Genomic DNA, 27,898 nt, shown 5'->3' on the forward strand with positions numbered 1-27,898 from the left:
TGACAGGATGTTGAGAAGGCCGAACTTTTAAATTCCTATTTTGCATCTGTTTTCTCTCAGAAAGGAAATGTAACCTCAACTGTTCTTCACTGTCCTATTAAGGGAATAGAAGAATCTAGGATATCTATAAGCAGAAAGATAGTGAGGAAACACTTAGCTAACCTAAATGAATTCAAGTCTCCAGGTCCAGATGAATTACACCCCAGAGTACTGAAGGAGTTAGCAGAAGAAATATTTGAACCCCTCTCCATAGTCTTTGAAAATTCTTGGAGAACAGGAGAAGTCCCAGAAGACTGGAGAAGAGCAAATATTGTTCCTATCTTCAAAAAGGGGAAGAAGGTGGACCCAGGCAACTATAGGCCGGTGAGTCTGACTTCTATACCAGGAAAGATCTTTGAACAAATTATTAAACAACATGTATGTCAGTACCTGGATAAGAATGAAGTGATCAAACAGAGTCAGCATGGGTTTGTAACTAATAAGTCATGTCAGACTAACTTAATTTCCTTCTATGACGGAATCACTGATTGGGTGGATCAAGGAAATGCTGTAGATATAGTATATCTTGACTTCAGCAAAGCATTTGACAAAGTATCTCATACAATCCTTATTGAAAAAATGACTACGTATGGAATGGACATGGCAACTGTTAGGTGGATTCATAACTGGCTTAGTGATCAGACCCAAAGAGTGGTCGTAAATGGCTGCACATCCAGTTGGAAGAATGTCTCAAGTGGGGTACCACAGGGCTCTGTCCTGGGCCCTGTATTGTTCAACATCTTTATCAACGATTTAGATGACGGAATTGAGGGTAAACTGATTAAATTTGCTGATGACACAAAGCTAGGAGGGATAGCTAATACTAGAGAAGAGAGAGAGAGGATTCAAAAAGATATAAATAAACTGGAGCAGTGGGCAGCAACTAACAGAATGGTTTTTAACAGGGAAAAATGCAAAGTACTACATCTGGGCAATAAAAATGAAAAAAGCATATACAGAATGGGAGGAATAGGGCTAAGCAACAGCACATGTGAAAATTCTAGGATGTATTAACAGAAGCATACAGTCTAGATCATGTGAAGTCATTATTGCCCTCTACTCCTCTTTGGTCAGACCTCATCTGGAATATTGTGTCCAGTTTTGGGCACCACACTTTAAAAAAGACATCAACAAACTGGAGCAAGTTCAGAAAAGAGCGACCAGAATGGTGACCGGTCTGCAAACCCTGTCTTATGAGGAAAGGTTGCAGGATTTGGGAATGTTTAGTTTGCAAAAGAGAAGACTGAGAGGAGACTTAATAGCTGTCTACAAATATCTAAAGGGCTGTCACATTGTAGAAGGATCATCATTATTCTCATTTGCACAAGGAAAGACTAGAAGCAATGGGATGAAACTGAATGGGAGGAGACACAGATTAGATATTAGAAAAAACTTTTTGACAGTTAGAGTGATCAATGAGTGGAACAGGCTGCCACGAGAAGTGGTGAGTTCTCCTTCAATGGAAGTCTTCAAACAGAGGCTGGACAGACATCTGACTGGGATGATTTAGCGAATCCTGCTTTGAGCAGGGGGTTGAACCAGATGGCCCAGGAGGTCCCTTCCAACTCTACGATTCTATGATTCTATGAATGTCCTGCTGCAGAGCAGCATGTGAGGCTCTGGATTCCTGTTGTGTCGCTGCAGGAATCCAGCGCCCAACAACCACAGGACTGGCGTATGGCAAATGTGGTGCCAATATTCAAAAAGGGGACAAAAACTGAACTTGGAAATTATAGGCCAGTAAGTTTAACCTCAACTGTGGGTAAAATCCTGGAGGGTTTTCTAAGAGATACTATACTGGAGTATCTGAAGAAGAATAACCTCATGACCCAATATCAACATGGGTTTACAAGGGACCGTTCCTGTCAGACGAATCTGATAAGCTTTTATGAAGAGGTAAGTTCCAGACTGGACCAAGGGAATGCAGTGTACGTGGTGTACATGGACTTTTCAAAAGCTTTTGATACGGTGCCACACAAAAGGTTGATACATAAAATGAGAACAATGGGGATAGGGGAAAATATGTGTAGGTGGGTTAAGAGCTGGCTCAGGGATAGGAAACAAAGGGTGGTTATTAATGGAGCACACTCGGACTGGGTCACGGTTAGCAGTGGGGTACCACAGGGGTCAGTATTGAGCCTGCTTCTTTTTAACATTTATTAATGACCTTGTAGGGGGCATAGAGAGTAGAATTTCAATATTTGCAGATGACACTAAACTCTGTAGGGTAATCAATACAGAGGAGGACAATTTTATATTACAGGACGATTTATGTAAACTAGAAGCTTGGGCTGATAAATGGCAAATGAGCTTTAATGGGGATAAATGTAAGGTCATGCACTTTGCTAGAACAAACAAGATGTATAATTATGTGCTTAATTGTAAAACACTGGGCAAAACTGTCACTGAAAAAGACCTGGGTGTATGGGTGGGCAACAAACTCACATTTAGTGGCCAGTGTCAGGCAGCTGCTGCAAAGGCAAATAAAATAATGGGATGCATTAAAAGAGGCATAGATGCTCATGAGAACATAATTTTACCTCTATACAAGTCACTAGTGCGACCACACTTAGAATACTGTGTACAGTTCTGGTCTCCGGTGTATAAGAAAGACATAGCTGAACTGGAGTGGGTGCAGAGAAGAGCAACCAAGGTTATTAGGGAACTGGGGGTCTGCAATACCAAGACAGGTTATTACACTTGGGGTTATTTAGTTTGGAGAATCGAAGGCTTCGGGGTGATCTTATTACAATGTATAAATATATGCGGGGACAATACCAAGACCTTTCTAATGATCTTTTTACTCTTAGACCTGTGACGGGGACAAGGGGGCATCCTCTACGTCTGGAAGAAAGAAGGTTTAAGCATACTCACAGATGCAGATTCTTTACTGTAAGAGCAGCGAGACTATGGAACTCTCTGCCATATTGTGTTGTAATGAGTGATTCCCTACTAAAATTTAAGAAGGGACTGGATGCCTTTCTTGAAAAGTATAATATTACAGCGCATATACACTAGTTTCCTTAATGTTGCATTGATCCAGGGAGCTAGTCTGATTGCCGTATGTGGAGTCGGGAAGGAATTTTTTCCCCAATGTGAAGCTTAGTGTTTGCCACATGGTTTTTTTTGCCTTCCTCTGGATCAACATGTTAGGGTAAGTTAGGACAGGATATGGGTTGAACTAGATGGACTTAAAGTCTCCCTTCAGCTCCGCTCCATACACTCCATACCCACACGGCTCCGCTCCGTACACGTCGTACACACACGGCTCCGCTCCGTACACGTCGTACACACACGGCTCCGCTCCGTACACCTCGTACACACACGGCTCCGCTCCGTACACCTCGTACACACACGGCTCCGCTCCGTACACCTCGCACACACGCGGCACTGCTCCGCACACATGCAGCTCCCCTCCGTACACCTCATACACACACGGCTCTGCTCCGTACACCTCGTACACACACGGCTCCGCTCCGTACACCTCGTACACACACGGCTCCGCTCCGTACACCTCGTACACACACGGCTCAGCTCCGTACACTTCGTACACACACGGCTCCGCTCCGTACACCTCGTACACACACGGCTCCGCTCCGTACACCTCGCACACACGCGGCTCTGCTCCGTACACATGCAGCTCCCCTCCGTACACCTCATACACACACGGTTCTGCTCCGTACACCTCGTACACACACGGCTCCGCTCCGTACACCTCGTACACACACGGCTCCGCTCCGTACACCTCGTACACACACGGCTCCGCTCCGTACACCTCGTACACACACGGCTCCGCTCCGTACACCTCGTACACACACGGCTCCGCTCCGTACACTTCGTACACACACGGCTCAGCTCCGTACACCTCGTACACACGCGCTCCGCTCCGTACACCTCGTACACACGGCTCCTCTCCGTACACCTCGTACACACACGGCTCCGCTCCGTACACCTCGTACACACGGCTCCTCTCCGTACACCTCGTACACACACGGCTCCGCTCCGTACACACACGGCTCCGCTCCGTACACCTCGTACACCTCGTACACACGCGGCTCCGCTCCGTACACCTCGTACACACGGCTCCGCTCCGTACACCTCGTACACACACGACTCCGCTCCGTACACCTCGTACACACGGCTCCTCTCCGTACACCTCGTACACACACGGCTCCGCTCCGTACACCTCGTACACACGGCTCCTCTCCGTACACCTCGTACACACACGGCTCCGCTCCGTACACCCCGTACACACACGGCTCCGCTCCGTACACCCCGTACACACATGGCTCCGCTCCGTACACCCCGTACACACACGGCTCCGCTCCGTACACTTCGTACACACACGGCTCAGCTCCGTACACTTCGTACACACACGGCTCAGCTCCGTACACTTCGTACACACGGCTCAGCTCCGTACACTTTGTACACACGGCTCAGCTCCGTACACTTCGTACACACGGCTCAGCTCCGTACACTTCGTACACACGGCTCAGCTCCGTACACTTCGTACACACGGCTCAGCTCCGTACACTTCGTACACACGCGCTCCGCTCCGTACACCTCGTACACACGCGCTCCGCTCCGTATACCTCGTACACACGCGGCTCCGCTCCGAACACCTCGTACACACGCGGCTCCGCTCCGTACACCTCGTACACACCCGGCTCCGCTCCGTACACCTCGTACACACGCGGCTCCGCTCCGTACACCTCGTACACACGCGGCTCCGCTCCGTACACCCCGTACACACACGGCTCCGCTCCGTACACCCCGTACACACACGGCTCCGCTCCGTACACTTCGTACACACACGGCTCAGCTCCGTACACTTCGTACACACACAGCTCAGCTCCGTACACTTCGTACACACGGCTCAGCTCCGTACACTTTGTACACACGGCTCAGCTCCGTACACTTCGTACACACGGCTCAGCTCCGTACACTTCGTACACACAGCTCAGCTCCGTACACTTCGTACACACGGCTCCGCTCCGTACACTTCGTACACACGGCTCCGCTCCGTACACCTCGTACACCACGTACACACGGCTCCGCTCCGTACACCTCGTACACACGCGCTCCGCTCCGTACACCTCGTACACACGCGGCTCCGCTCCGAACACCTCGTACACACGCAGCTCCTCTCCGTACACCTCGTACACATGCGCTCCGCTCCGTACACCTCGTACACACGCGGCTCCGCTCCGAACACCTCGTACACACGCGGCTCCGCTCCGTACACCTCGTACACACGCGGCTCCGCTCCGTACACCTCGTACACACGCGGCTCCTCTCCGTACACCTCGTACACACGGCTCCGCTCCGTGCACCTCGTACACACGCGGCTCCGCTCCGTGCACCTCGTACACACGCGGCTCCGCTCCGTACACCTCGTACACACGGCTCCGCTCCGTACACCTCGTACACACACGGCTCAGCTCCGTACACTTCGTACACACACGGCTCAGCTCCGTACACTTCGTACACACACGGCTCAGCTCCGTACACACACGGCTCAGCTCCGTACACCTCGTACACACGCAGCTCCGCTCCGTACACCTCATACACACGGATCCGCTCCATACACCTCGTACACATACGACTCCGCTCCGTACACCTCGTACACACACGGCTCCGCTCCGTACACCTCGTACACACAGCTCCTCTCCGTACACCTCGTACACACACGGCTCCGCTCCGTACACCTCGTACACACACGGCTCCGCTCCGTACACCCCATACACACACGGCTCTGCTCTGTACACCTCGTACACACGCGGCTCTGCTACATCCACCCTGTAACCCCTCCTGACCCCACACAGAAACTTCCCCTCATCCAGCACCATGACAACCAGTACAGCAGAGTCCTGCATACACTGAGGCCCCCATTATGTGACCCCTGACTCCTCCCCTCCTGTGACCTCATCACAGGTCCTGTGCGCACAGAGCAGCCATATATGTGGAGTGCGGCTCTGCAGGTGGAGGTAGGTGCTGGAGATTCCCCATTACTGGGCACAGGGGGCAGTAACCCCTCCATTCCCGGAGACAGTGCCCCCCCTTAAGCCAGGACGTGCAGTGACATTGTGACCCCAGTTCTACCTTTAAATTTCCCCCTCCTTTTCACATAGGAAGTTTTGACAGTGACTGTGGGAAGTGTCTGCAGGATTCAGCTGTCCTGGTTGGAACCCCCCATTCTCGGCTATAAAGTCAGTGTGTTTATATATATATACACAAAACTCAAGATAAAAAGCGGACGGCACCGCTGTTACCGTGTAACTTCAAATGATGTGCGGCATGCAGAAGCCCAACAGCTGGGAATCTCGGGTGCCAGACCTGGAAACAATCCTGGGAATCCATGGCGCTACATAACATACAGTAGTATAAGCACACACAGGTCCACATACACTGTGTATGTATATATATATAATCAATGCAAAGAGAAAAGGTTGCACTCATCGAGATGGAAGTTTCACTGATTTATTGACATATCATGAACATGTCAAGTCGGGGAGTGACATAAGGAGTGCAAGGAAGGCTGACAACGGCCGTTTCGCGCTGCTCGAGCGACCCGTTGAAGCGCTCGAGCAGCGCGAAACGGCCGTTGTCAGCCTTCCTTGCACTCCTTATGTCACTCCCCCGACTTGACATGTTCATAATATGTCAATAAATCAGTGAAACTTCCATCTCGATGAGTGCGACCTTTTCTCTTTGCATGGATTATATATATATATACATACACAGTGTATGTGGACCTGTGTGTGCTTATACTACTGTATGTTATGTAGCGCCATCTAGTGGCTGAGCTTCATAGGGGACCGCGCAGCAGTGAAGCTTGGTGGAGGAACCTGCGAGTTTGGGGCGTTTCAGTGAATGGAATTGGGGATTTGGTCAGGATTACTGGCGTCCTCAATGCCTTGAAACACAGGCAGATACTTTTTTCATCATGCATTCCCATCAGGGAGGCGTCTGATTGGCTCCAAATGTATTCAGCAGATCAATGACCCCGAACCTACAGCCAATGACTTTAAAAACTCATTTCAGGGTAAAGAAGAACAAGGAGTCCTGGAAGTCACAATACGGCCCCATAGATCCCTGATCTCAAAATCGCCGAGTCAATCTGGGATCACATGAAGAAACCGAAGCCTCATACCAAGAAGATCTAGGGTCAGTTTCCCAAGATGTATAGAACAAATTCACTGTCAAATTCCTTCATGTGAAAGTTTTATCTAGAAATGACTAAGGCAAAGGGCGGTCGCCAAATATTGATTTTATTCAGATTAGTGATGAGCGAACGTGCTCGGATAAGGTGTTAATAGAGTATATTCGGCGTGCTCTAATACTTTGTTCGAGTTGCGGCGGCTGCATGTCTCGCTACTTTTCAGCAGCCACAACACATGCAGGGATTGCCTAAAAAACGGACAATCCCTGCATGTGCTGTGGCCGTCGAACAGCCGCAAGACATGCAGCCGCCGCAACTCCATCATGGCCCGTCACTAATACAGAGTGCAAGGGTGACCAAAAGCAATGAAAAAGGATTTTGCGTGTCTGTCAAAAGCAGAAGAAAAGTAAAAGATTCTATAGGATTTTTACAGGATGAAAAGGGTGAAGTGGTCAAAAGTGATGTTGAGAAGGCCGAACTTTTAAATTTCTGGGTTCTCTTAGAAAGCAAATGTAATATCAATTGATATTCATGGTGCTATTGAAGGAATAAAAGAATCCACACTATCTACAGTTGTGGCCAAAACTATTGACACCCCTGCAATTCTGTCAGATACTACTTAGTTTCTTCCTGAAAATGATTGCAAACACAAATTCTTGGGTATTATTATCTTCATTTAATTTGTCTTAAATGAAAAAACACAAAAGAGAATGAAGCAAAAAGCAAAACATTGATCATTTCACACAAAACTCCAAAAATGGGCCAGACAAAAGTATTGGCACCCTCAGCCTAATACTTGGTTGCACAACCTTTAGCCAAAATAACTGCGACCAACCACTTCCGGTAACCATCAATGAGTTTCTTACAATGCTCTGCTGAAATTTTAGACATTCTTCTTTGGCAAACTGCTCCAGGTCCCTGATATTTGAAGGGTGCCTTCTCGAAACTGCCATTTTTAGATCTCTCCACAGGTGTTCTATGGGATTCAGGTCTGGACTCATTGCTGGCCACCTTAGAAGTCTCCAGTGCTTTCTCTCAAACCATATTCTAGTGCTTTTTGAAGTGTGTTTTGGGTCATTGTCCTGCTGGAAGACCCATGACCTCTGAGGGAGAGCCAGCTTTCTCACACTGGGCCCTACATTATGCTGCAAAATTTGTTGGTAGTCTTCAGACTTCATTATGCCATGCACACGGTCAAGCAGTCCAGTGCCAGAGGCAGCAAAGCAACCCCAAAACATCAGGGAACCTCCGCCATGTTTGACTGTAGGGACTGTGTTTTTTTCTTTGAATGCTTTTTTTCTCCTGTAAACTCTATGTTGATGCCTTTGCCCAAAAAGCTCTACTTTTGTCTCATCTGACCAGAGAACATTCTTCCAAAACGTTTTAGGCTTTTTCAGGTAAGTTTTGGCAAACTCCAGCCTGGCTTTTTTATGTCTCGGGGTAAGAAGTGGGGTCTTCCTGGGTCTCCTACCATACAGTCCCTTTTCATTCAGACGCCGACGGATAGTACGGGTTGACACTGTTGTACCCTCGGACTGCAGGGCAGCTTGAACTTGTTTGGATGTTATTCGAGGTTCTTTATCCAACATCCGCACAATCTTGCGTTGAAATCTCTTGTCAATTTTTCTTTTCCGTCCACATCTAGGGAGGTTAGCCACAGTGCCATGGGCTTTAAACTTCTTGATGACACTGCGCACGGTAGACACAGGAACATTCAGGTCTTTGGAGATGGACTTGTAGCCTTGAGATTGCTCATGCTTCCTGACAATTTGGTTTCTCAAGTCCTCAAGCAGTTCTTTGGTCTTCTTTCTTTTCTCCATGCTCAATGTGGTACGCACAAGGACACAGGACAGAGGTTGAGTCAACTTTAATCCATGTCAACTGGCTGCAAGTGTGATTTCGTTATTGCCAACACCTGTTAGGTGCCACAGGTAAGTTACGGGTGCTGTTAATTACACAAATTAGAGAAGCATCACATGATTTTTCGAACAGTGCCACTACTTTTGTCCACCCTCTTTTTTATGTTTGGTGTGGAATTATATCCAATATGGCTTTAGGACAATTCTTTTTGTGTTTTTTCATTTAAGACAAATTAAATGAAGATAATAATAACAAAGAATTTGTGTTTGCAATCATTTTCAGGAAAAAACTGAGCATTATCTGACAAAACTGCAGGGGTGTCAATACTTTTGGCCACAACTGTATAAACAGAGAGATGGGGATGAAAACTTAGCTAATTAAAATGAATATAAATGTCCTGGTCCAGATGAATGACATCCTACGGTACTGAAAGAGTTAGCAAAGAAATTGCAGAACCACTAGCCAGAATCTTTGAAAAATCCTGGAGAACAGGAGAAGTTACAGAAGACTGGAGAAGGGCAAATGTTGTCCTTATCTTCAAAAAAGGAAAGAAGATGGAGCCAGGAAATTACAGGCCAGTGAGCCTTACTTCTATACCAAGAAAGAACTTTGAACAAATTATTAAACAGCATGTATGTAAGTACTTCTATAAGAGTACTTGTTCTCACCCACAAAGCTATCCACAGTGCGGCACCCCCTTACATCTCCTCCCTCATTTCTGTCTATCGGCCTAACCGACCACTGCGCTCTGCAAATGACTTTCGACTAACCTCTGCCCTAATCCGTACCTCCCACTCCCGACTCCAAGACTTCTCCCGTGCTGCGCCAATCCTTTGGAATGCTCTACCCCAAGATATTAGGACCATCCACAATTTTCATAGTTTTAGGCGCTCGCTCAAAACACATTTGTTCAGAGCGGCCTATCACATTCAGTAATAAAAGTCATTTTATGATTGTGTGTGTGTAGCCCATTCACTATCTCCATCTATCCCCCACCCCCTGAAGATGGCTGGACCATCATTGTAAATACATCATTGTAAATACAAACCTGTGCTTTGTATCGCCCCCACCTCATTGTAGATTGCAAGCTCCCACGAGCAGGGTCGTCTTATTTTGCTTTAATTATTGTATTGTTAATGTTATTACTTATGACTGTTGTGTTTGAAACTGTTCAACTGTAAAGCGCTGCGGAATATGTTGGCGCTATATAAATAAAGATTATTATTATTATAAGAGTATAGTAATTAACCAGAGCCAGCATGGGTTTGTAGCAAACGAGTCATGCCAGACTAATTTAATTTCTATGACGGAATCACTGACTGTGTGGATCAGGGAAATGCAGTAGATATAGTGTATCTCAACTTCAGCAAAGCATTTCATAAAGTATCTCATACTATCCTTACTGAAAAAATGACCAAGTGTGGGATTGACAAGGCCACGGTTAGGTGAATTCATTACTTGCTCAGTGATTGTACTCAAAGAGTGGTGATAAATGGCTGCACATCTAATTGGAAGAGTGTTTCAAGTGGGGTACCACAAGGCCCTGTCCTGGCCCCAGTGTTATTTAACATTTTTATAAATAAGCTAGACAAGGGAATTGAAGGTTCACCTCAGGTCAGTCAGTGACGTCAGTGAGGCTATGCGGAGTCCCTGGCTGACCTGAGATGAACTGATGAGCGTGGGAAAAAATGCAGAAACTTTCCCACGCTCATTAGTTCATCTCAGAGCAGCCAGGGAGGCTGCGCAGAGATGAAATAATTCATTCTGGCAGTGATTTACATGGGGCTGGTCACATTGGCATCGGTCCCTGTGTTAACCACTTAACCCTTTCTGATGGATTGCAGAGGGGGACCTGACTGAGCAGCGGAGAGGTAAGGATATGGTTGATTTTCTGTTTTATTTTTGTTACAGGTCGATGGTTTACTTTTGGATTACCAGAGCAATAAATCTTGTCAAAAACTAGGTGTCTTTATTTCATTAAAATAATTTTTAATTAATATCTGTAAGATGCACCTTTTCTGGGGTGTCTGGGGGCAGATTTTTGTAGATGGGGGGCAGAAACAATGGTCTCTCCCAAGGCTATTAAAATCTGCCCTCACTCACCTACTTTACCTCTCTGGTTGCGATTTTGCCGATGTCCCAAATTTTACACACAAACCCTAATTTAATTATTAGTCAAGGACATATAAAAGACATATAAAAAAAACAAAAACAGTGGTTTGGTACCGTATTAGCCAGTAGAAAAAAATATAAATAAAGTGCTCTCAGTGAGAGAAACAAAATAGGAATCTTGTGGGTATGATACCTTTCAATGGCTAACAAATAATAGTAAATGATGTTACAAAGCAAGCTTTCTGGACTGCTTACGTCCCTTCTTCAGGCTGATATAACAAAATATTTGAAGAAACCTTATTTATATACAGTTTAAAGCACATGCTGTTGTGATACATTGACATTTCAATAAACAAATACTGAGCTAGAAGACAGCTCAGCCTGATATCAGCCTAATTGTGTAATTTCTTGGGATTCTTTGATATTATGTTGCTTCATCTTCATCCGATTCAGGTCCCTACAATTTCTGATCCTCTCAGTGGAGATCTTCTATATAAGAGAATTTTCCTGATTGACCCCTCAAGGATGGATAGTGACAGAGACAAGATGGTGGAGAGGATATTACACCTCACCCTAGAGATTCTCTTCCGGCTTACTGGAGAGGTGAGAGATTCTGATGACGTCACATTACATCATTCTTATCTATGGGAATAACAGATGGACAGAACTGGAGAGGTGAGGACTCTGGAAATGTCTGTAGTGAGATTTATTATTGTGTCTCCATAACCAGGATTACATATTAGTGAAAAATACCCCTAGTGAGTGCAGTAAGGCCCCTATTTCTGAGGGATGTGGAAGACCCCGGAGCCCAAAAACGGGGCCTCCACCTCACCCCCTGATACATGAGGACATCAATGACCAGGAGATCATAGAAATCACCTACAAGATGATTGAGTTGCTGACTGGAGAGGTGACACTGCTGGGAATGCTGGGACATTATACAGTAATGCTATCAAGGGACCGAGGTATAACGGTAACCTTGTATATATGTCAGGTTCCTATAAGGTGTCTGGATGTGACCGTCTATTTCTCCATTGAGGAGTGGGAGTATTTAGAAGGACACAAAGATCTGTACAAGGACGTCATGATGGAGGTTCCCCAGCCCCTCACATCACCAGGTAATAGACAGGACTAAATACACATGGCCTATAATTATCTGTATGTAAAGAATGAATTCAGTTCTTGTATGTGTTTCCTCCAGTTCTATCCAGTAAGAGGATAACACCAGAGAGATGTCTCCGTCCTCTTCTTCCACAGGACTGTAAACAAGAAAATCCCAATGTTCCTCAGGATCATCAGGTAGATGGAGAGAAGGTGTCATGAGATCTCCCCTATGATGTGTAGATGGCTGTGAAGGTCTTGTGCTCAGTCTTGTTTTATCCACCAGTATTATATGTTTTATACTTGTGTAATGAGAACGGTGGAGATGGCAGGATTAGAGCTGATCATAGATGTGACTTCTCCATCTGTTCGTGACTTTTCCATTATTTGTTTCAGGGTGAAGATCTGACCCATGTTAATACTACAGAGACATATGTGAGGGGTGATGAGCGGTGTAAAGAGGAGATTTGTACAGGTGACCACCCAAGTGAGTACAGTGATAACCACTAACTGCAGTGAGGTCACAGATTATACCCAGTCACTGACTGTTACCATTTTGTGTTATTTGTTATGATATCTGTGGTCTTTTCAGGTTTCAGAACTTTAAGTTTACCTTATTTGCCAAAATACTCAATAATTATGGATGAAAATATTATTATGAAATTATTCTTATTGGTAATTCAATTTCTGTGAACCCTCCATGACAGCACTACAGGAGGATGGCTTCATGACCTAATGGGGACAGGAAACCAAACTGGGTTAATTAGCTGCTCCTCCTCCACCCACCTTCAACCTCAATGTATTTTCAAATAACCTGACCAGCATGGGTATTTAAGTTTTTTCATTTGCATCAAAGATTCAATTTAGGGTGTGAAACTTGTGCTGTCATGGTGTGTTTACTATAAACCAAAACCATGACTACTATAAGCCATCCTCCATGACAGCAACAAAGATGAGATGCCAGATAGCGAGAATTTAGGGAGGAACAATAGCTCAAATAACTTTTCTCCCATTGGAAAAATCTTAAGAAAATCGAAGGTGCAATCTGTGACGGTTAGAGAAGGTATGGACTGAAGACCATGTGACTGATTTGTTTGATGGAACAAGTAGCCTTCTTTGAACATGAGACATGAGACAACGGAAAATTAAATGGGCTTCCCAGGAGGAGAGAGACCCTGTATTTGGTATGTTTCCCAGGTGACATTTTGATCCATTTGGCTAGAGAGCTTTTTAAAATCTTCTTTCCTTTTTTAGTACCATAATATTGGATAATAAAATGTTGGTCTTTCCACCATGTCTCATAACTTCTAAATATATGACTATAGTTCTACAGATGTCAAGAAAATAGAATTCTTCTATCTTTTTGTTGAATGATTTCTGGCATAACAAAGAAAAATACTTTTTTTTGTGACATGTGGAAAACGTGCTTTGAGTTTTGGTGGCTCCAACTAGCCCCCTTACATTTGGCTACTCTACCTTTGTAATTCTGTATATCCCCTTCTTTCCTTTTTGTGTGTAAATATTTTGTATGTAGATTTTCCACCACTAAGCTATATAAACTTGAATTCTTATTGGATGAAGCAGATCAGGTGATGAGTATTTGTGTAATGAGGGAGAGAAGTCTTGCAGCATTCTTGAAATAGCTCAGTTATTAGGGCCTGATCACAGAACCATTAACAGTTTTGTTGCAAATAATCAACAGGGTCACAAAAAGAATGTATTGAGAAATAAGATGCACATTAACTGCTAAAGATGTGAGAAGAATCACTGGTGAAACAAAAAGGAAGCCATAATCCTCCAGTGGTGACATATTCTAGAGCTGCAGCCTCGCAGGAGACCAGAAGTACAAGAAGTTCAGTTCTCAGAGACATGGCCAAGGTAAGGAGGCTGAACCCTAGCACCACTGTGCAAGACATAGAAGTGGAAACATCAAGACTGGGCCAAGAAATGTCTGAAGACAGATTTTTCAAACGTTTTGTGGACTTACGAGATGATAGTGACTCTTGATGGACCAGATAGATGGACCCATGGCTGAATCAGTAATGAGCAAAGACCTCCACTTCAATACAAATGACAGCAAAGTGGAGGTGGTATGGGCTGGTATTATTAAAGATGAGATAGTTAGACCTTTTAGAGTTAAAGATGGACTCAAAATCATTTTCCCCAACCTACTGCCAGTTTTTAGAAGACATTTTCTTCAAGCAGTGGTACAGAAAAAATTCTGTGTCTTTCAAGAAAAACCATGATTTTTATGCCAGTAAAGGCCTTAAAGATCAAAGAATAATGACAAAGTTATGGAATAAATACAATATTTAAAAATAAAATAAGATCCTATAGTGAGATACTGTGAAAAAAGGATTAATGCAATGCTCTATATTTGGAGGCCTTCAGGTTTCAGGTAGGGATGAACAAACTCAAACTGTAAAGTTCGGGGTCCATAGCCCGAACATGGACTTTTAGCAGGATGTCCGGTTTTATGTTCGGGTACAGATGCCTAATAAAGTTTGGCTACTCTGCAACCTTTCAACAATCATCAAGTTTTTAGGCTGTGGCACTTCCGGATTCATCACAGCCATGCCAAGTATTGGCATGCCTATGATTGGCCAGTGCACCACGTGACCCGCCCTGTATAAGATGGATCATGAGTGCCACCGCTGTTGTCCTCTGATTTTTGGACACAACTGGAGTGAGGAACAGAATTCGACTGAGCACTCTGCAAAAAAGCCTCTGTGTGTACGCTTCACGTGTCTCACTGGGAGTAATGAGCGAAAAAGCCGCTCTGTATTCTTTGCACCCCTGCTTGTGTAAGTACTTTGCCTTTAAGCCTCTTTGTGTACTCTGCACCACCACTTGTGGAAGTACTGTGCCTTTAAGCCTCTGAGAGTACTCTACAACCCCTTGGGCTGTGGGTTTACTGTGCCAAAAAGCTGTTGTGGGTATTCTACAACCCCTCCTGTGGAAGTACTGTACCTTTAAACCTATGTGTGTACTCTGTACTCCCACCTATGGGAATACTGCACCTTTACGCCTATGTGTGTACTCTGCCCCCATACCTGTGGGAATTTTGTGCCTTTACCATCTTTGTGTACTCTGCACCACCACCTGTGAGACCACTGTGCCTTTAAGCCTCTGAATCTACTCTACATCCCTGGCCTGTGGCATTACTGTGCCTGCTGTGTGTACTCTGCAAACTCGCCTGTGGGAGTACTGCGCCTTCATGTCTGAGTGTTTTCTGCACCCACATCTGTGGGAGTATTGTGCCTTTAAGCCTCTTGGTATGCTCTGCACCACCACCTGTGGGAGTACTGTGGCTTTAAGCCTCTGAGTGTACTCTACAACCTCTGCCTGTGGTATTACAGTGCCAGAAATCCGCTGTGTGTGTACTCTGCAACCCCACCTGTTACTGTGCGATTAAGCCTCTGTGTGTATTCTGCACCCATATCTGTGGGAGTATTGTGCCTTTAAGCCTCTTTGTGTACTCTGCAACCCCCTCCTATGGGAGTACTGTGCCTTTTAAGCCTCTTTGTGTACTCTACAACCTCGGTCTGTGGGATTACTATGCCAGAAGCTGGCTGTGTGTACTCTGCAACTGCCTGTGGGAGTACTGTGCTTTTAAGCCTCATTGTGTACTCTGCAACGTCGTCTGTGGGAGTACTTTGCCATTAAGCCTCTGTGTAGATTCTGCACGCTTATCTGTGGGATCTATAGGAGTACTGTGCTTTTAAGCCTCTGTGTGTACTCTGCAACCCGGCCTGTGGGAGTACTGTGCCAAAAAGCATCTTTGTGTACTCTGCAACCCCGCCCTTTGGGATTACTGTGCCAAAAAGCATCTTTGTGTACTCTACAACCTCGCCTGAGGGAGTACTGTGCGAAAAAGCATCCTTGTGTACTCCGCAACCCCGCCTGAAGGGAGTACTGTGCTTTTTAAGCCTCAGAGTATATTTTGCAACCACGTCTTTTGTAGTACTTTGCTGTTAAGCCTCTGTGTGTACTCTGCACCCATATCTGTGGACGTATTGTGCCTTTAAGCCTCTTTGTGTACTCTGCACCACTACCTTTGGGAGTACTGTGCCTTAACCCCTTTACCCCCAAGGGTGTTTTGCATGTTAATGACCGGGCCAATTTTTACAATTCTGACCACTGTCCCTTAATGAGTTAATAACTCTGGAACGCTTCCATGGATCTTGGTGATTCTGACATTGTTTTCTCGTGACATATTGTACTTCATGTTAGTGGTAACATTTCATTCATATAAATTGCATTTATTTGTGAAAAAAAACAGAAATTTGGGGAAAATGTTTGAAAATTTCGCAATTTTCCAACTTTGAATTTTTATGCCCTTAAATCATAGAGATATAACACACAAAAAACATAATAAATAACATTTCCCACATGTTTACTTTACATCAGCACAATTTTGGAACCAAAATTTTTTTTGTTAGGAAGTTATAACAGTTAAAAGTTGACCAGCGATTTCTCATTTTTACAACACCATTTTTATTTTAGGGACCACATCACATTTGAACTCACTTTGAGGGGTCTATATGACAGAAAATACCCAAAAGTGACACCATTCTAGAAACTGCACCCCTGACTGTACTCAAAACCACATTCAAGAAGTTTATTAACTCTTCAGGTGCTTCACAGGAATATTATTTCCACAAACATGATCTTTTAGTCCCCATTTCTTTATTTTCCCAAGGGTAACAGAAGAAATTGGACCCCAAAAGTTGTTATCCAATTTGTCCTGAGTACGCTGATACCCCATATGTGGGAGAAAACTACTGCATGGGCACACGTCAGGGCTCGGAAGGGAAGTAGTGACGTTTTGGAATGCAGACTTTGATGGAATGGTCTGCAGGTGTCATGTTGCATTTGGAGGACCCCTGATGTGCCTAAACTGTGGAAACCCCCAGTTATTAACTCTTCAGGTGCTTCACAGGAAGTTTTTGAATGTTTAAAAAAATGAATATTTAACTTTTTTTCACAAAAAAATTACTTCAGGTCCAATTTTTTTTTATTTTACCAAGGGTAACAGGAGAAATTGGACTGCAAAAGTTATTGGGCAATTTGTGCTGAATACGCTGATACCTGATTTGTGGGGGAGAACCACTGTTTCGACGCATGGCAGAGCTCAGAAGGGAAGGAGCACCATTTGACGCAAAATTGGCTGGAATTGAGCTTGAGCGCCATGTCGCGTTTGGAGAGTCCCTGATGTGCCTAAACAGTGGAAACCCCCCACAAGTGACCCTATTTTGGAAACTAGACCCCCAAGGAACTTATCTATATGTGTGGTGAGCACTTTGAACCCCCAAGTGCTTCACAGAAGTTTATAACGCCTGGGCGTGAAATTAAAAAACTAATATATTATTTCCACAAACATGATCTTTTAGTCCCCATTTCTTTATTTTCCCAAGGGTAACAGAAGAAATTGGACCCCAAAAGTTGTTATCCAATTTGTCCTGAGTACGCTGATACCCCATATGTGGGAGAAAACTACTGCATGGGCACGCGTCAGGGCTCGGAAGGGAAGTAGTGACGTTTTGGAATGCAGACTTTGATGGAATGGTCTGCAGGTGTCATGTTGCATTTGGAGGACCCCTGATGTGCCTAAACTGTGGAAACCCCCCACAAGTGACCCCATTTTGGAAACTAGACCCCCCCAAGGAACTTATCTAGATGTGTGGTGAGCACTTTGAACCCCCAAATGCTTCACAGAAGTTTATTACGTAGAGCCATAAAAATAAAAAAATCGTATTTTTTTCCACAAAAATTATATTTTTGCCCCCAATTTTTTATTTTCCCAACAGTAACAGAAGAAATTGGACCCCAAAAGTTGTTGTGCAATTTGTCCTGAGTAGGCTAATACCCCATATGTGGGGGTAAACCACTGTTTGGGCGCATGGCAGAGCTTGGATGGGAAGGAGCACCGTTTGACTTTTTCAATGCAGAATTGGCTGGAATTGAGATCAGACACCATGTTGCATTTGGAGAGCACCTGATGTGCCCAAAACAGTGGAAATCCCCCAATTCTAACTCCAACCCTAACTCCAACACACCCCTAACCCTAATCTCAGCCCTAACCCTAGCCCCATAGGTGTATTTAGGCTCTCTGGCACCCAGGGCAAGAATTAGGTTGGCGCCCATCCCCCCACCCCGCAATTTGCACACTTAGTCATATACCCACGAGCTGCTCTCCCTATTGCTCTCAGTATTCAGTGAAAAACTGAAAGAAGCAGGAAGAGAAGCTCGTTCTCACAGGATCATAAGTATGAAAATCGCATGTGAGTGAAGTGTCCATGTGATGAATACTGGAACCTGCAGAGCTGAATCCTGACATTGCAGGCTTCTGAATTCTCACAACTAATGCACTGCAAACATTTAGGATTCTCCCTTGCCGATGTACAGTCATGTCAGCACAAGTATGTGATTTGTATACTTCTGGCCTCATTCCGACTAGACGTGCCCGGCCTCGCTCTGTTCATTTTCATTGAGTGAGGCTACACATGTCTAGTCAGCATGTGACCGCATGTATGCAAACTACCGGCATGAGCGAATCCTAACAGCGTTCAGTGAGCACTGTGAGAATTCAAAAGTCTGCAGTCACGTAGAAAGTCTGCAGACTCAGCACATACCTGAACAACCCCTTTAATGTTCCTAACATAAATAAAAACATGAGAATAAGTCAGTATCACAAATAATATTTACATCCAGGTACCTTATAGATGATGTCATCTCTGGAGTCGTTCTCCTTCTTTTCTTCTTCTAGTCCAGACCCCATGATGAGTTTTCTCATCCACAGCTCATCTCTGCAGACTTCTATCTTCTCCGGTCTTCTGCAGTAAATCTCCACACAATGTCCTTAAAGTTAGAAGTGTCATTATAATGCTCCTTAATAAAAATATCTGCAATATACTGTCGTCTCACACTATTCCCCTACCTCCTCATACTGTCTCCTCTAACATCCCACCTGTTCACCATACTGTCTCCTCATATATTTACCCCCTCACTATGCTGTCTGCTCACACATACCCCCGACTCCCCATACTGTGTCTGCACACATCCCATCACCCTCACTCCCCATACTGTGTCCACATACATTTTTCCCATCGCTACTCATACTGTGTCCACATACATTTACCCGTTCGCTCCCCATACTGTCTGCACCCATCCCCCATACTGTTTCCTCATATATGCCCTCATACATACATACTCTTCTTGTGTCCTCAAATCCCATCTCCACTCCAAAACCCCCACATACATTAAATCCCACCAATCCCCACTCCAAATCTCTCCACACATAAAGTATCCCCCATCCACCCTCAAAATCTCCCCACACATAGTATCCACCCTCAAAATCCTCCACACATAAAGTATCCCCCCAATTTCACCCTCCAAATCCCCTCACACATTATGTATCTCCCGCTCCCCCCCCCTTGCTTAATCTTCGGTGGTTCATCAGCTCCACATTGGAACACACCACCAGCATTCGCTCTGGGCGCCGGGGAGTGATGTCACAGCGTGATCACATGCCCTGATCACGCTGTTGACATCGCTCTGACCCGGCGGTCAGAGCTTCAATTGTACTGACATCTGTATAGATGCCAGTACAATTGCTCCCTGGGAGCCGGCGCGCACAGCTTCTCTGCAGCAGCTGTCAGCTTGACAGCCGGCACAGAGAACAGCCGACTCCCAGTCCGCGGCGCGGCAGAACGCAGCCGCCAGGGGAGACACTGCGGACCACCGCATTAGGCGGCCCGACTGCGCCCCCATGCCGGCTGCGCCTGGGGCAAATGCCCCGGCTGCCCCCCCCTAGATACGCCTCTGCCTAGTCTTAACCCTAATGGGAAAATGGAAATAAATACATTTTTTTATTTTATTATTTTTCCCTAACTAAGGGGGTGATAAAGGGGGATTTGATTTACTATTTGTGGCGGGTTTTTATGTTTGGCAGCTGTCACACGCTAAAATACTCTTTTTATTGTAAAAATAGTTTTTGCATCACCACATTTTGAGAGCTCTTTTTGATTGCGCGTTATTGCACTTTTTGATTGGCGGTATGATGATAAAGCATTGTTGTTGTTTTTTTTTTAAGGGGTTCACTAAAGGGGTTAACTAGTGGGACAGTTTTATAGGACAGGTTGTTACGGACGCGGCGATTACTAAATATGTATACTTATATTGTTTTTTTTTTGTTTTGTTTTTCTTACAAATAACAGAATCTAATAGTGAATATTTTTTTGTTTAGGAATCTTTAAAACATTACTTTTACAATTGTTGTTTTTTTTTTATACTTTACTACATTGTCCCAGGTGGGGACATCACTGCAAAGTGTCAGATCGCTGATCTGACACTTTGCAGTGCACTATGTCAGATCAGCGATCTGACAGGCACTGAGGACTTTCTCAGCAGGCACTGAGAAAGCCACCTCCCTGCAGGACCCCGAAGGCCCCCGCGGCCATCTTGGATCCGGGGGCCTGCAGGGAAGAGGCCCCCGAAAGTCCCAGGTCACATGGACGGAATAGTACGTCCAATGTAAGGAAGGGGTTAAATGCTGCATTTTTTTCTGCTGCTTTTTATCTGGACATTTTCCACATTCCCCATCTGTAAAATTTTAACATTTATTAATAGTCCATTAAAATAGAAAAGGCAGCATGGGAGTTCATGAGGAGTGTAATAATAAAAAAGTTATGACTGCTACAACTATAAATGAATGAACAAAAAATAAATCAATAGGTTGTAACTCTCCCGGATACAATGGAACAGACCTGGGATTCATGCACTGCTGAATGTCCCTCACTGCCACCATACCGCTTCTGACATCTCCTCCTGTCAGGGTAGAAAGAAATGGTAAATGGGTGTGGCTAGGGGGTTTGGATAAGGACGTGGCCAAATGGTTAGTCCCTGCTTATCTTCTAGAAAAGTTGGAAGACATGCATGACTTTACCTAGTGTTTTTAGCATGAAGCTGTGTTTGTTGCATATTTTTCCTCTTTTGTTGAATTTGTGTTTTGCTGCATTCCCTGCAATTTGTATGGAAATGCTTAAACAGAAATATAAAATATCAATACATTATGATATTTAAATTATATTATGCCAAAATAAAAAATAAATTGTTTTATTCTTGGCAGGTAACTGTATCAGAAGCTCAGACGGACATATAGGTTTAGATTTTAAAGCAGAAGATCATTGTGTCACACAAGATGCATATGAAGATCATGCCATTATCCCAGATTTACCATTAGACCTTCACATTGAAGATCTGTCATCTGATCCTGTCCAACAGGGCTCATCTTCTGATTCATTAGAGATTGATAAGAAAAATAAAAATGACAGAAGAGATGATGAAGATAAAAGATCCTACAAAGGGCAGAAATCATTTACATGCTTAAAATGTGGAAAATATTATGTAGATATGTCAAATCTTGATAAATGTAAGACAAGTCACACAGAAGCAAAGGAATTTTCATGTGCAGAATGTGGGACATGTTTCATAGCTGGTTCAAAACTTGATATACATCAGAGAAGTCACACAGACGAGAAGTCCTATTTATGCTCTATATGTGGGAAATGTTTTAAATTGAAATCACATCTTTTTGTACATGAGAAAAGTCACAGTGGGGAGAAGCCATTTCCTTGCTTAGAATGTGGGAAATGTTTTTCACGAAAATCAAATCTTATTGAACATAAAAAAACTCACACAGGAGAGAAGCCATTTACCTGCTCAGAATGTGGAAAAGGTTTTTCTTGGAAATCGGGTCTGATTGACCATCAAAAAACTCACACAGGGACGAAGCCATTTACGTGCTCCGAATGTGGGAAAGGTTTTTCTCGGAAATCAGGTCTTGCTGACCATAAAAAAACTCACACAGGGGAGAAGCCATTTACATGTTCAGAATGTGGGAAAGGTTTTACCACGAAAAAAAATTTTGTTGGCCATCAAAAATCTCACTTAGGAGAGAAGCCATTTTCTTGCTCAGAATGTGAGAAATGTTTTTCTCGGAAAGCCTCTCTTGTTGAGCATCAAAGAAGTCACACAGGAGAGAAACCATTTACATGTTCAGAATGTGGGAAATGTTTTAAACAGAAGGTCGTTCTTGTTATACATCAGAGAACTCACACAGGGGAAAAGCCATACTTTTGCTCAGAATGTGGGAAGTGTTTTAACCAAAAATCACAGCTAAATGGGCATCAGAAATGTCACACAGGAGAGAAGCCATTTTCATGTTTAGAATGTGGGAAACGGTTTGCTGTGAAAACAAACCTTGTTAGACATCAAAAAACTCACACAGGAGAGAAGCCATTTTTATGCTCTGAATGTGGCAAATGTTTTGCACTGAAATCAAATCTGGTTGATCATCAAAAAATTCACACAGGGGAGAAGCCATTTTCATGTTCAGAGTGTGGGAAATGTTTTGCACATAAGTGGGATCTTGTTTCACATCAGAGAACTCACACAAGGCAGAAGCTGTTGTGACACTTATGATATTGGGTTAAAATGCTTACCAAATTCTATCTTGCTTAGGATCAGAGAAATCACACTGAGGAAAAGCCATTTTCATACTTAGAATTAAGGAAATGTTTTTCTATAGAATCTAATCTTGTTGACAATTACAATTTTGAAATGTGGGTGAATCCATATTCAAGTCCATATTGTAGCAAATGTTTTAATGCTTGCTCAAAAAATGTTAGTAGATATGATTGATGTGATGTGACCTGGATGCCTGTTGAAGTTGTAGAAAAATATTCAGAATTGAGAGTCCTCAGTGGTTGATACCTTTTAATGGCTAACTGAAAAGATGGTAACACATTGCAAGCTTTCGAGACTACGCAGGTCTCTTCATCAGGCTAGACTAATACAAAATCTGTATAACTTATTTATACACAAGACAGTACATAAATAACTCAATAGATAAGGAAAGTGATGTGAAGCGGAATAGTCATTGTGGGAGAGAGATAAGCATAAATATTGGAGCAGTTCATAGATAAGCAGTGTGAAGGTTTTATTGTCCTCCGATTGCCGGTCTGTGTTGTGATGGCACCAGAAGGTCTGAGGGGCAAATTCCTTAATTGATGTAAAAAGACTTAAATCCATGCAACACATTAATACCTGCACTGAATGTGTCGAAAGTTTTCATAAATTTGTACTCAGAGATTCTTCTCTCTCTCTGAGACTTGAAGTTATCTTTTAATACAAGTAATTTAATGTCCATCATGCTATGACTGGATACAAAAATGTTTTGCCACAGGTAGATCCATTCTTTTTTCTCTTATTGTGTGGCGATGAGAATTCATCCTTGTTCTCAGTTTTTGCCCGGTCTCCCCCACATACAGACCCCCAGTACCCCCCCATGCACCCTTTGATTTGATTTGTTGAAGTTGTAGGAATTCACTTGAAATGGTGGATTTGTATGGTTTGCAACTCAGCGCTAATGAGCTTAAAGGTGTTGTCAACTACCAGGACTTGATCAAAATGTTTTGCGCCTCCCATGCTGGCTCGCGTTCAGATTGTTGTGATGCGTGACGTCAGCGCCGGCGTCAATGTCACCGCCTTTGGACAAATCGAACATGAAGAGGAAGGCCAGGCTGCAGGTGATCCCTGATTTTCTCTTCCTGCTCAATTCGACAGGAGGTGGGGACAATGACACCAGCGCTGATTGGGCGCTGCAGTCACATGTCAGAACAACTGTACAGGAGCCCTGGGAGATGGAGTGCCGACACCCCGTGAATGGCGCCAGCACGGGAGGCGAGTATAGGCTTTATTATTTTATGGGGGCCAAGCGAAGGGTATGAGAAGTTGTCCAAGTAGTAGACAACTTCTTTAACTGACCACAACCATTTTAAACATTGAAGAAAATGTGAACAGCCAGAAAAGGCTTACATGCTCTTGGGTGTATTTGAACAGCTTTTCTCTGTAATGCCTTTCATCTATAATATCATATGTACAGCTAATTAGGAGGGACTATTATAGCCTATATAAAAGCAGAAGCAGAGAATTCAGCAGCTATTTTGTGGTGAGCCTGGATAGTGATGAAATAGTGATGAAAAGTGATGAAAAGATAAAGTCATCGAGATAAAAAAGAAATAGAAATTCTACAGAACGTGTTTTAGCACAGTGGTGACGATTCATGCACCCTTTGATTTAGTTGTCTGGAGAGAAAGCGATGGCGGTCAACATTGCTGAAAGAAAAAAACATTTCTCTCATTGCCTCACCAAGTGTGTATGTTATGAACTACAGTTAATTTGCACTCCAGTGATATTGGTTTCATTTGACGTATATACACGCCACACCAATATTGTGAATTTGTATCGGCTATTTTTTGGGGAGGGAATTGTGTTATAGTAAAGAGAATTAATCAATATGGGCATTTAACTGTATGACTTTGTGCCTCACAAAGTGTACATGTCACTAATTACTGATACTTGCACATCAATTTGATTACTCAGATTTGAGATATGCACATTCAACACCAATTCTGCAGCTTGTTGCGGCTGTTTTTTGGGCGTGCTGTGTATTAGCATTTGTTAGTTCATCTTTTTTGGAAACGAGGGAAATGGTGGTTGAAAACTGTCAAAAACATTAATTATAGTGTAGTAAAAATGAATGGTAAAGGAAAACATTGTAAAAGAACAAAAAACACTACAGAGCCTGGCAATAAGAATATGGGAGTCGTAAGCTGCAATTGTAGCACCACCACTTGCTCCAGCCATTTCAGCAATAGCACAACCAGATACAGGTCACCATTGCCCTATTCTGCCTCAGGTGTGTGTGTTAGTGGGGAGGAAATGGAGGATGCTATGGACTATATGGCAGTCCACTCACCTCAGTCATAGCAGGATAAGTCAATTGAGTCAAGGTTCTGCACATTCCTTCACCTCCATTACCTCAATAGTCAATCTGAAAACTTCTTCCAGTTGATGTATTAGATGAATAGTATTTTTTACTTGATTGAGAAGGTAGAGGATATGACTTGCATGTTTATGTTGGTGGTGGGAGTAGTATTGATAGCCATGTTGGTAGGGGCACTGGTAATGTCATCTGGAATTTGAATTGGCACTCTTGAGTCAAGACCAATCTAGAAGTGGGAATCTGGATCTGATTAGGAGTTCGATAGTTCCCACACTATGATAACAGTCAGTCGAGGTAGTGATGATGATGATTGTGTGATGGCCCTTTGAATCCAGATCGGGGACACAAGGAGCTTATTTCACCACAGTTGAAAGGGACAGTAAATGTCTATTTGGCCCACTGGATCAATGTTGTGAACAGCAGCAATAAACCACTAGGACAGGTGGTGAACCCTCAGGCTCTAGGTCCAAGTGTTAGGTGTCGCTTTTCACCTCCTCTTACATTTCCTCCATATCATACTCAATGGACATCATCCCAATCCCAACAGCAACACAGAAGAACAATGCATCCGCTCCCCACTGTCAGTCCATTTATTATTCTATGCGTAAGCAATGTCAAGCTATTTTATAAGATTGCTCCTCTGCAACAAGTAGAAAATGTCATGGTATCTGGCAAGTAACTGAAGCATAGGCAGTGGTTACAGTATATGACATGATGGACCAGATGTTTTATCAGACAGTGTACTAATCTTAACACATATAAGGAAACAGATGCAATGCCCGAAAAATTAGCATGGATTGGACCTGGACTGAGTTCTTTTTCCAGCATAAGGCCTGTTTCACACTTGCTTTTTTTTGTAGCGCGTTTTTCCCGCAAAAAAACGCATTGAAAAATGCATACAAAAGCATACAACTGCTGCGTTTTTTTCAAGCATTTTTATGAGCATGCATGAAAAAAACGCAGCGTTTTTATGCGTTTGTATGCGTTTTTAGTGCGTTTTTACCGCGTTTGCGTTTTTTTCCAACATTAGGTGGCCCCTCACACTAACCCAAACCATGACTTTACTAACCCTAACCCTGACCCTAACCCTGACCCTAACCCTAACCCTTAACCAAACCATACTTAACCCTAACCCTGACCCTAACCCTTAACCAAACCATACTTAACCCTAACCCAAACCCTAACTAACCTTAACCCTAACCCTGACCCTAACCCTGACCCTAACCCTTAACCAAACCATACTTAACCCTAACCCTGACCCTAACCCTGACCCTAACCCTAACGCTTAACCAAACCATACTTAACCCTAACCCTTAACTAAACCATACTTAACCCTAACCCAAACCCTAACTAACCTTAACCCTAACCCTGACCCTAACCCTTAACCAAACCATACTTAACCCTAACCCTGACCCTAACCCTGACCCTAACCCTGACCCTAACCCTTAACCAAACCATACTTAACCCTAACCCTAACCCTTAACCAAACCATACTTAACCCTAACCCAAACCCTAACTAACCTTAACCCTAACCCTGACCCTAACCCTGACCCTAACCCTTAACCAAACCATACTTAACCCTAACCCTGACCCTAACCCTGACCCTAACCCTTAACCAAACCATACTTAACCCTAACCCTGACCCTAACCCTTAACCAAACCATACTTAACCTTAACCCTAACCCTGACCCTAACCCTAAACCAAACCATACTTAACCCTAACCCTAACCCTGACCCTTAACCAAACCATACTTAACCCTAACCCTGACCCTAACCCTTAACCAAACCATATTTAACCCTAACCCTGACCCTAACCCTGACCCTAACCCTTAACCAAACCATACTTAACCCTAACCCTAACCCTGACCCTAACCCTAAACCCCCTTAACTAACCCTAACTTTACCCAAACCCCTAAATTCCATTGTCTAAACTAATGGTAAAAAAAAAAAACGCATGTGCAAAAAAACGCATACATAAGCATGCCAATGCGCACATATGCTCACCATAGACTTATAATGGGTGTCTTGCTGTAAAAAAACGCATTGCGCGCGCATGCGTTTTTTTGAGGCAAATCGGACGCACAAAAAATGCAACAAGTTGCATTTTGTGCGCCCGAGCGCATACCGCAAAAAAACGCATGCGCGGTAAAACGCGTACAAACGCATGTGTATGCGCACATAAGCGCATCCCATGCAAAGTATAGGAAAAAAAAACGCATGCGCTATTTAGCGCTAAATTACCGCGAAAAAAAACGCAAATTTGAAACCAGCCTAAGCTATGAGCCCTAAACCCATGGAAGTCTGGGACAGCAGATTGGACCAGTGACAAGAAATGTGAAGATTCTCCCTATCAAATGGCTGATGTCAGTGATCAGATCAGCCATAGCATCTGCCTGCAAGAAATGGCTCAGTTTGCCATGAACGTACGGTTTTGTGTAGCCTCGGGTGTAAAGTCAGAGTGGGTATTCAGCACGGGAGGGGTCGTACGCCTTCAATACATTAAAATGGCAGGGATCAGTGAGAATTGATTAAATCGGCCATCAACATCTGTCTGCCTGTTCTTTATGTTATATACTATTCTGCTGCCAATAGTGCCGATGCAGGAAGTGCTCACATTGTAGGTTTTTATGCCATGACTACAAACGGGAATGTTTTGTGATTCTAACTTACTGCATGTTTTAATCAAGTAATAAAAAATTGGAAACATTTTTTAATTACACAGTAGAACTTCCTTTTTCCACTGTACCAACTATATAAATGTCATGTTAAGATAA

The 27,898-nt window shown here is 43.9% G+C and overlaps 1 protein-coding gene across 1 annotated transcript; it reads left to right on the forward strand.

The window, feature by feature from the left end:
• Window positions 1-7,081: 7,081 nt before the first annotated feature.
• On the forward strand, window positions 7,082-27,841 carry LOC141051050 (uncharacterized). The gene is made up of 7 exons (XM_073547869.1): window positions 7,082-7,206; window positions 11,627-11,776; window positions 11,904-12,083; window positions 12,168-12,291; window positions 12,375-12,472; window positions 12,671-12,761; window positions 21,405-27,841. The coding sequence occupies exons 2-7, from the start codon at window positions 11,699-11,701 to the stop codon at window positions 22,748-22,750; spliced, it is 1,917 nt and encodes a 638-aa protein (XP_073403970.1). The 5' UTR covers window positions 7,082-7,206; window positions 11,627-11,698; the 3' UTR covers window positions 22,751-27,841.
• Window positions 27,842-27,898: the final 57 nt, after the last annotated feature.

Source organism: Dendrobates tinctorius, unplaced genomic scaffold (genome assembly GCF_039654945.1).
Source record: "Dendrobates tinctorius isolate UK_male_01 unplaced genomic scaffold, ASM3965494v1 ptg000155l, whole genome shotgun sequence".
Classification (NCBI taxonomy): Eukaryota; Metazoa; Chordata; class Amphibia; order Anura; family Dendrobatidae; genus Dendrobates; species Dendrobates tinctorius.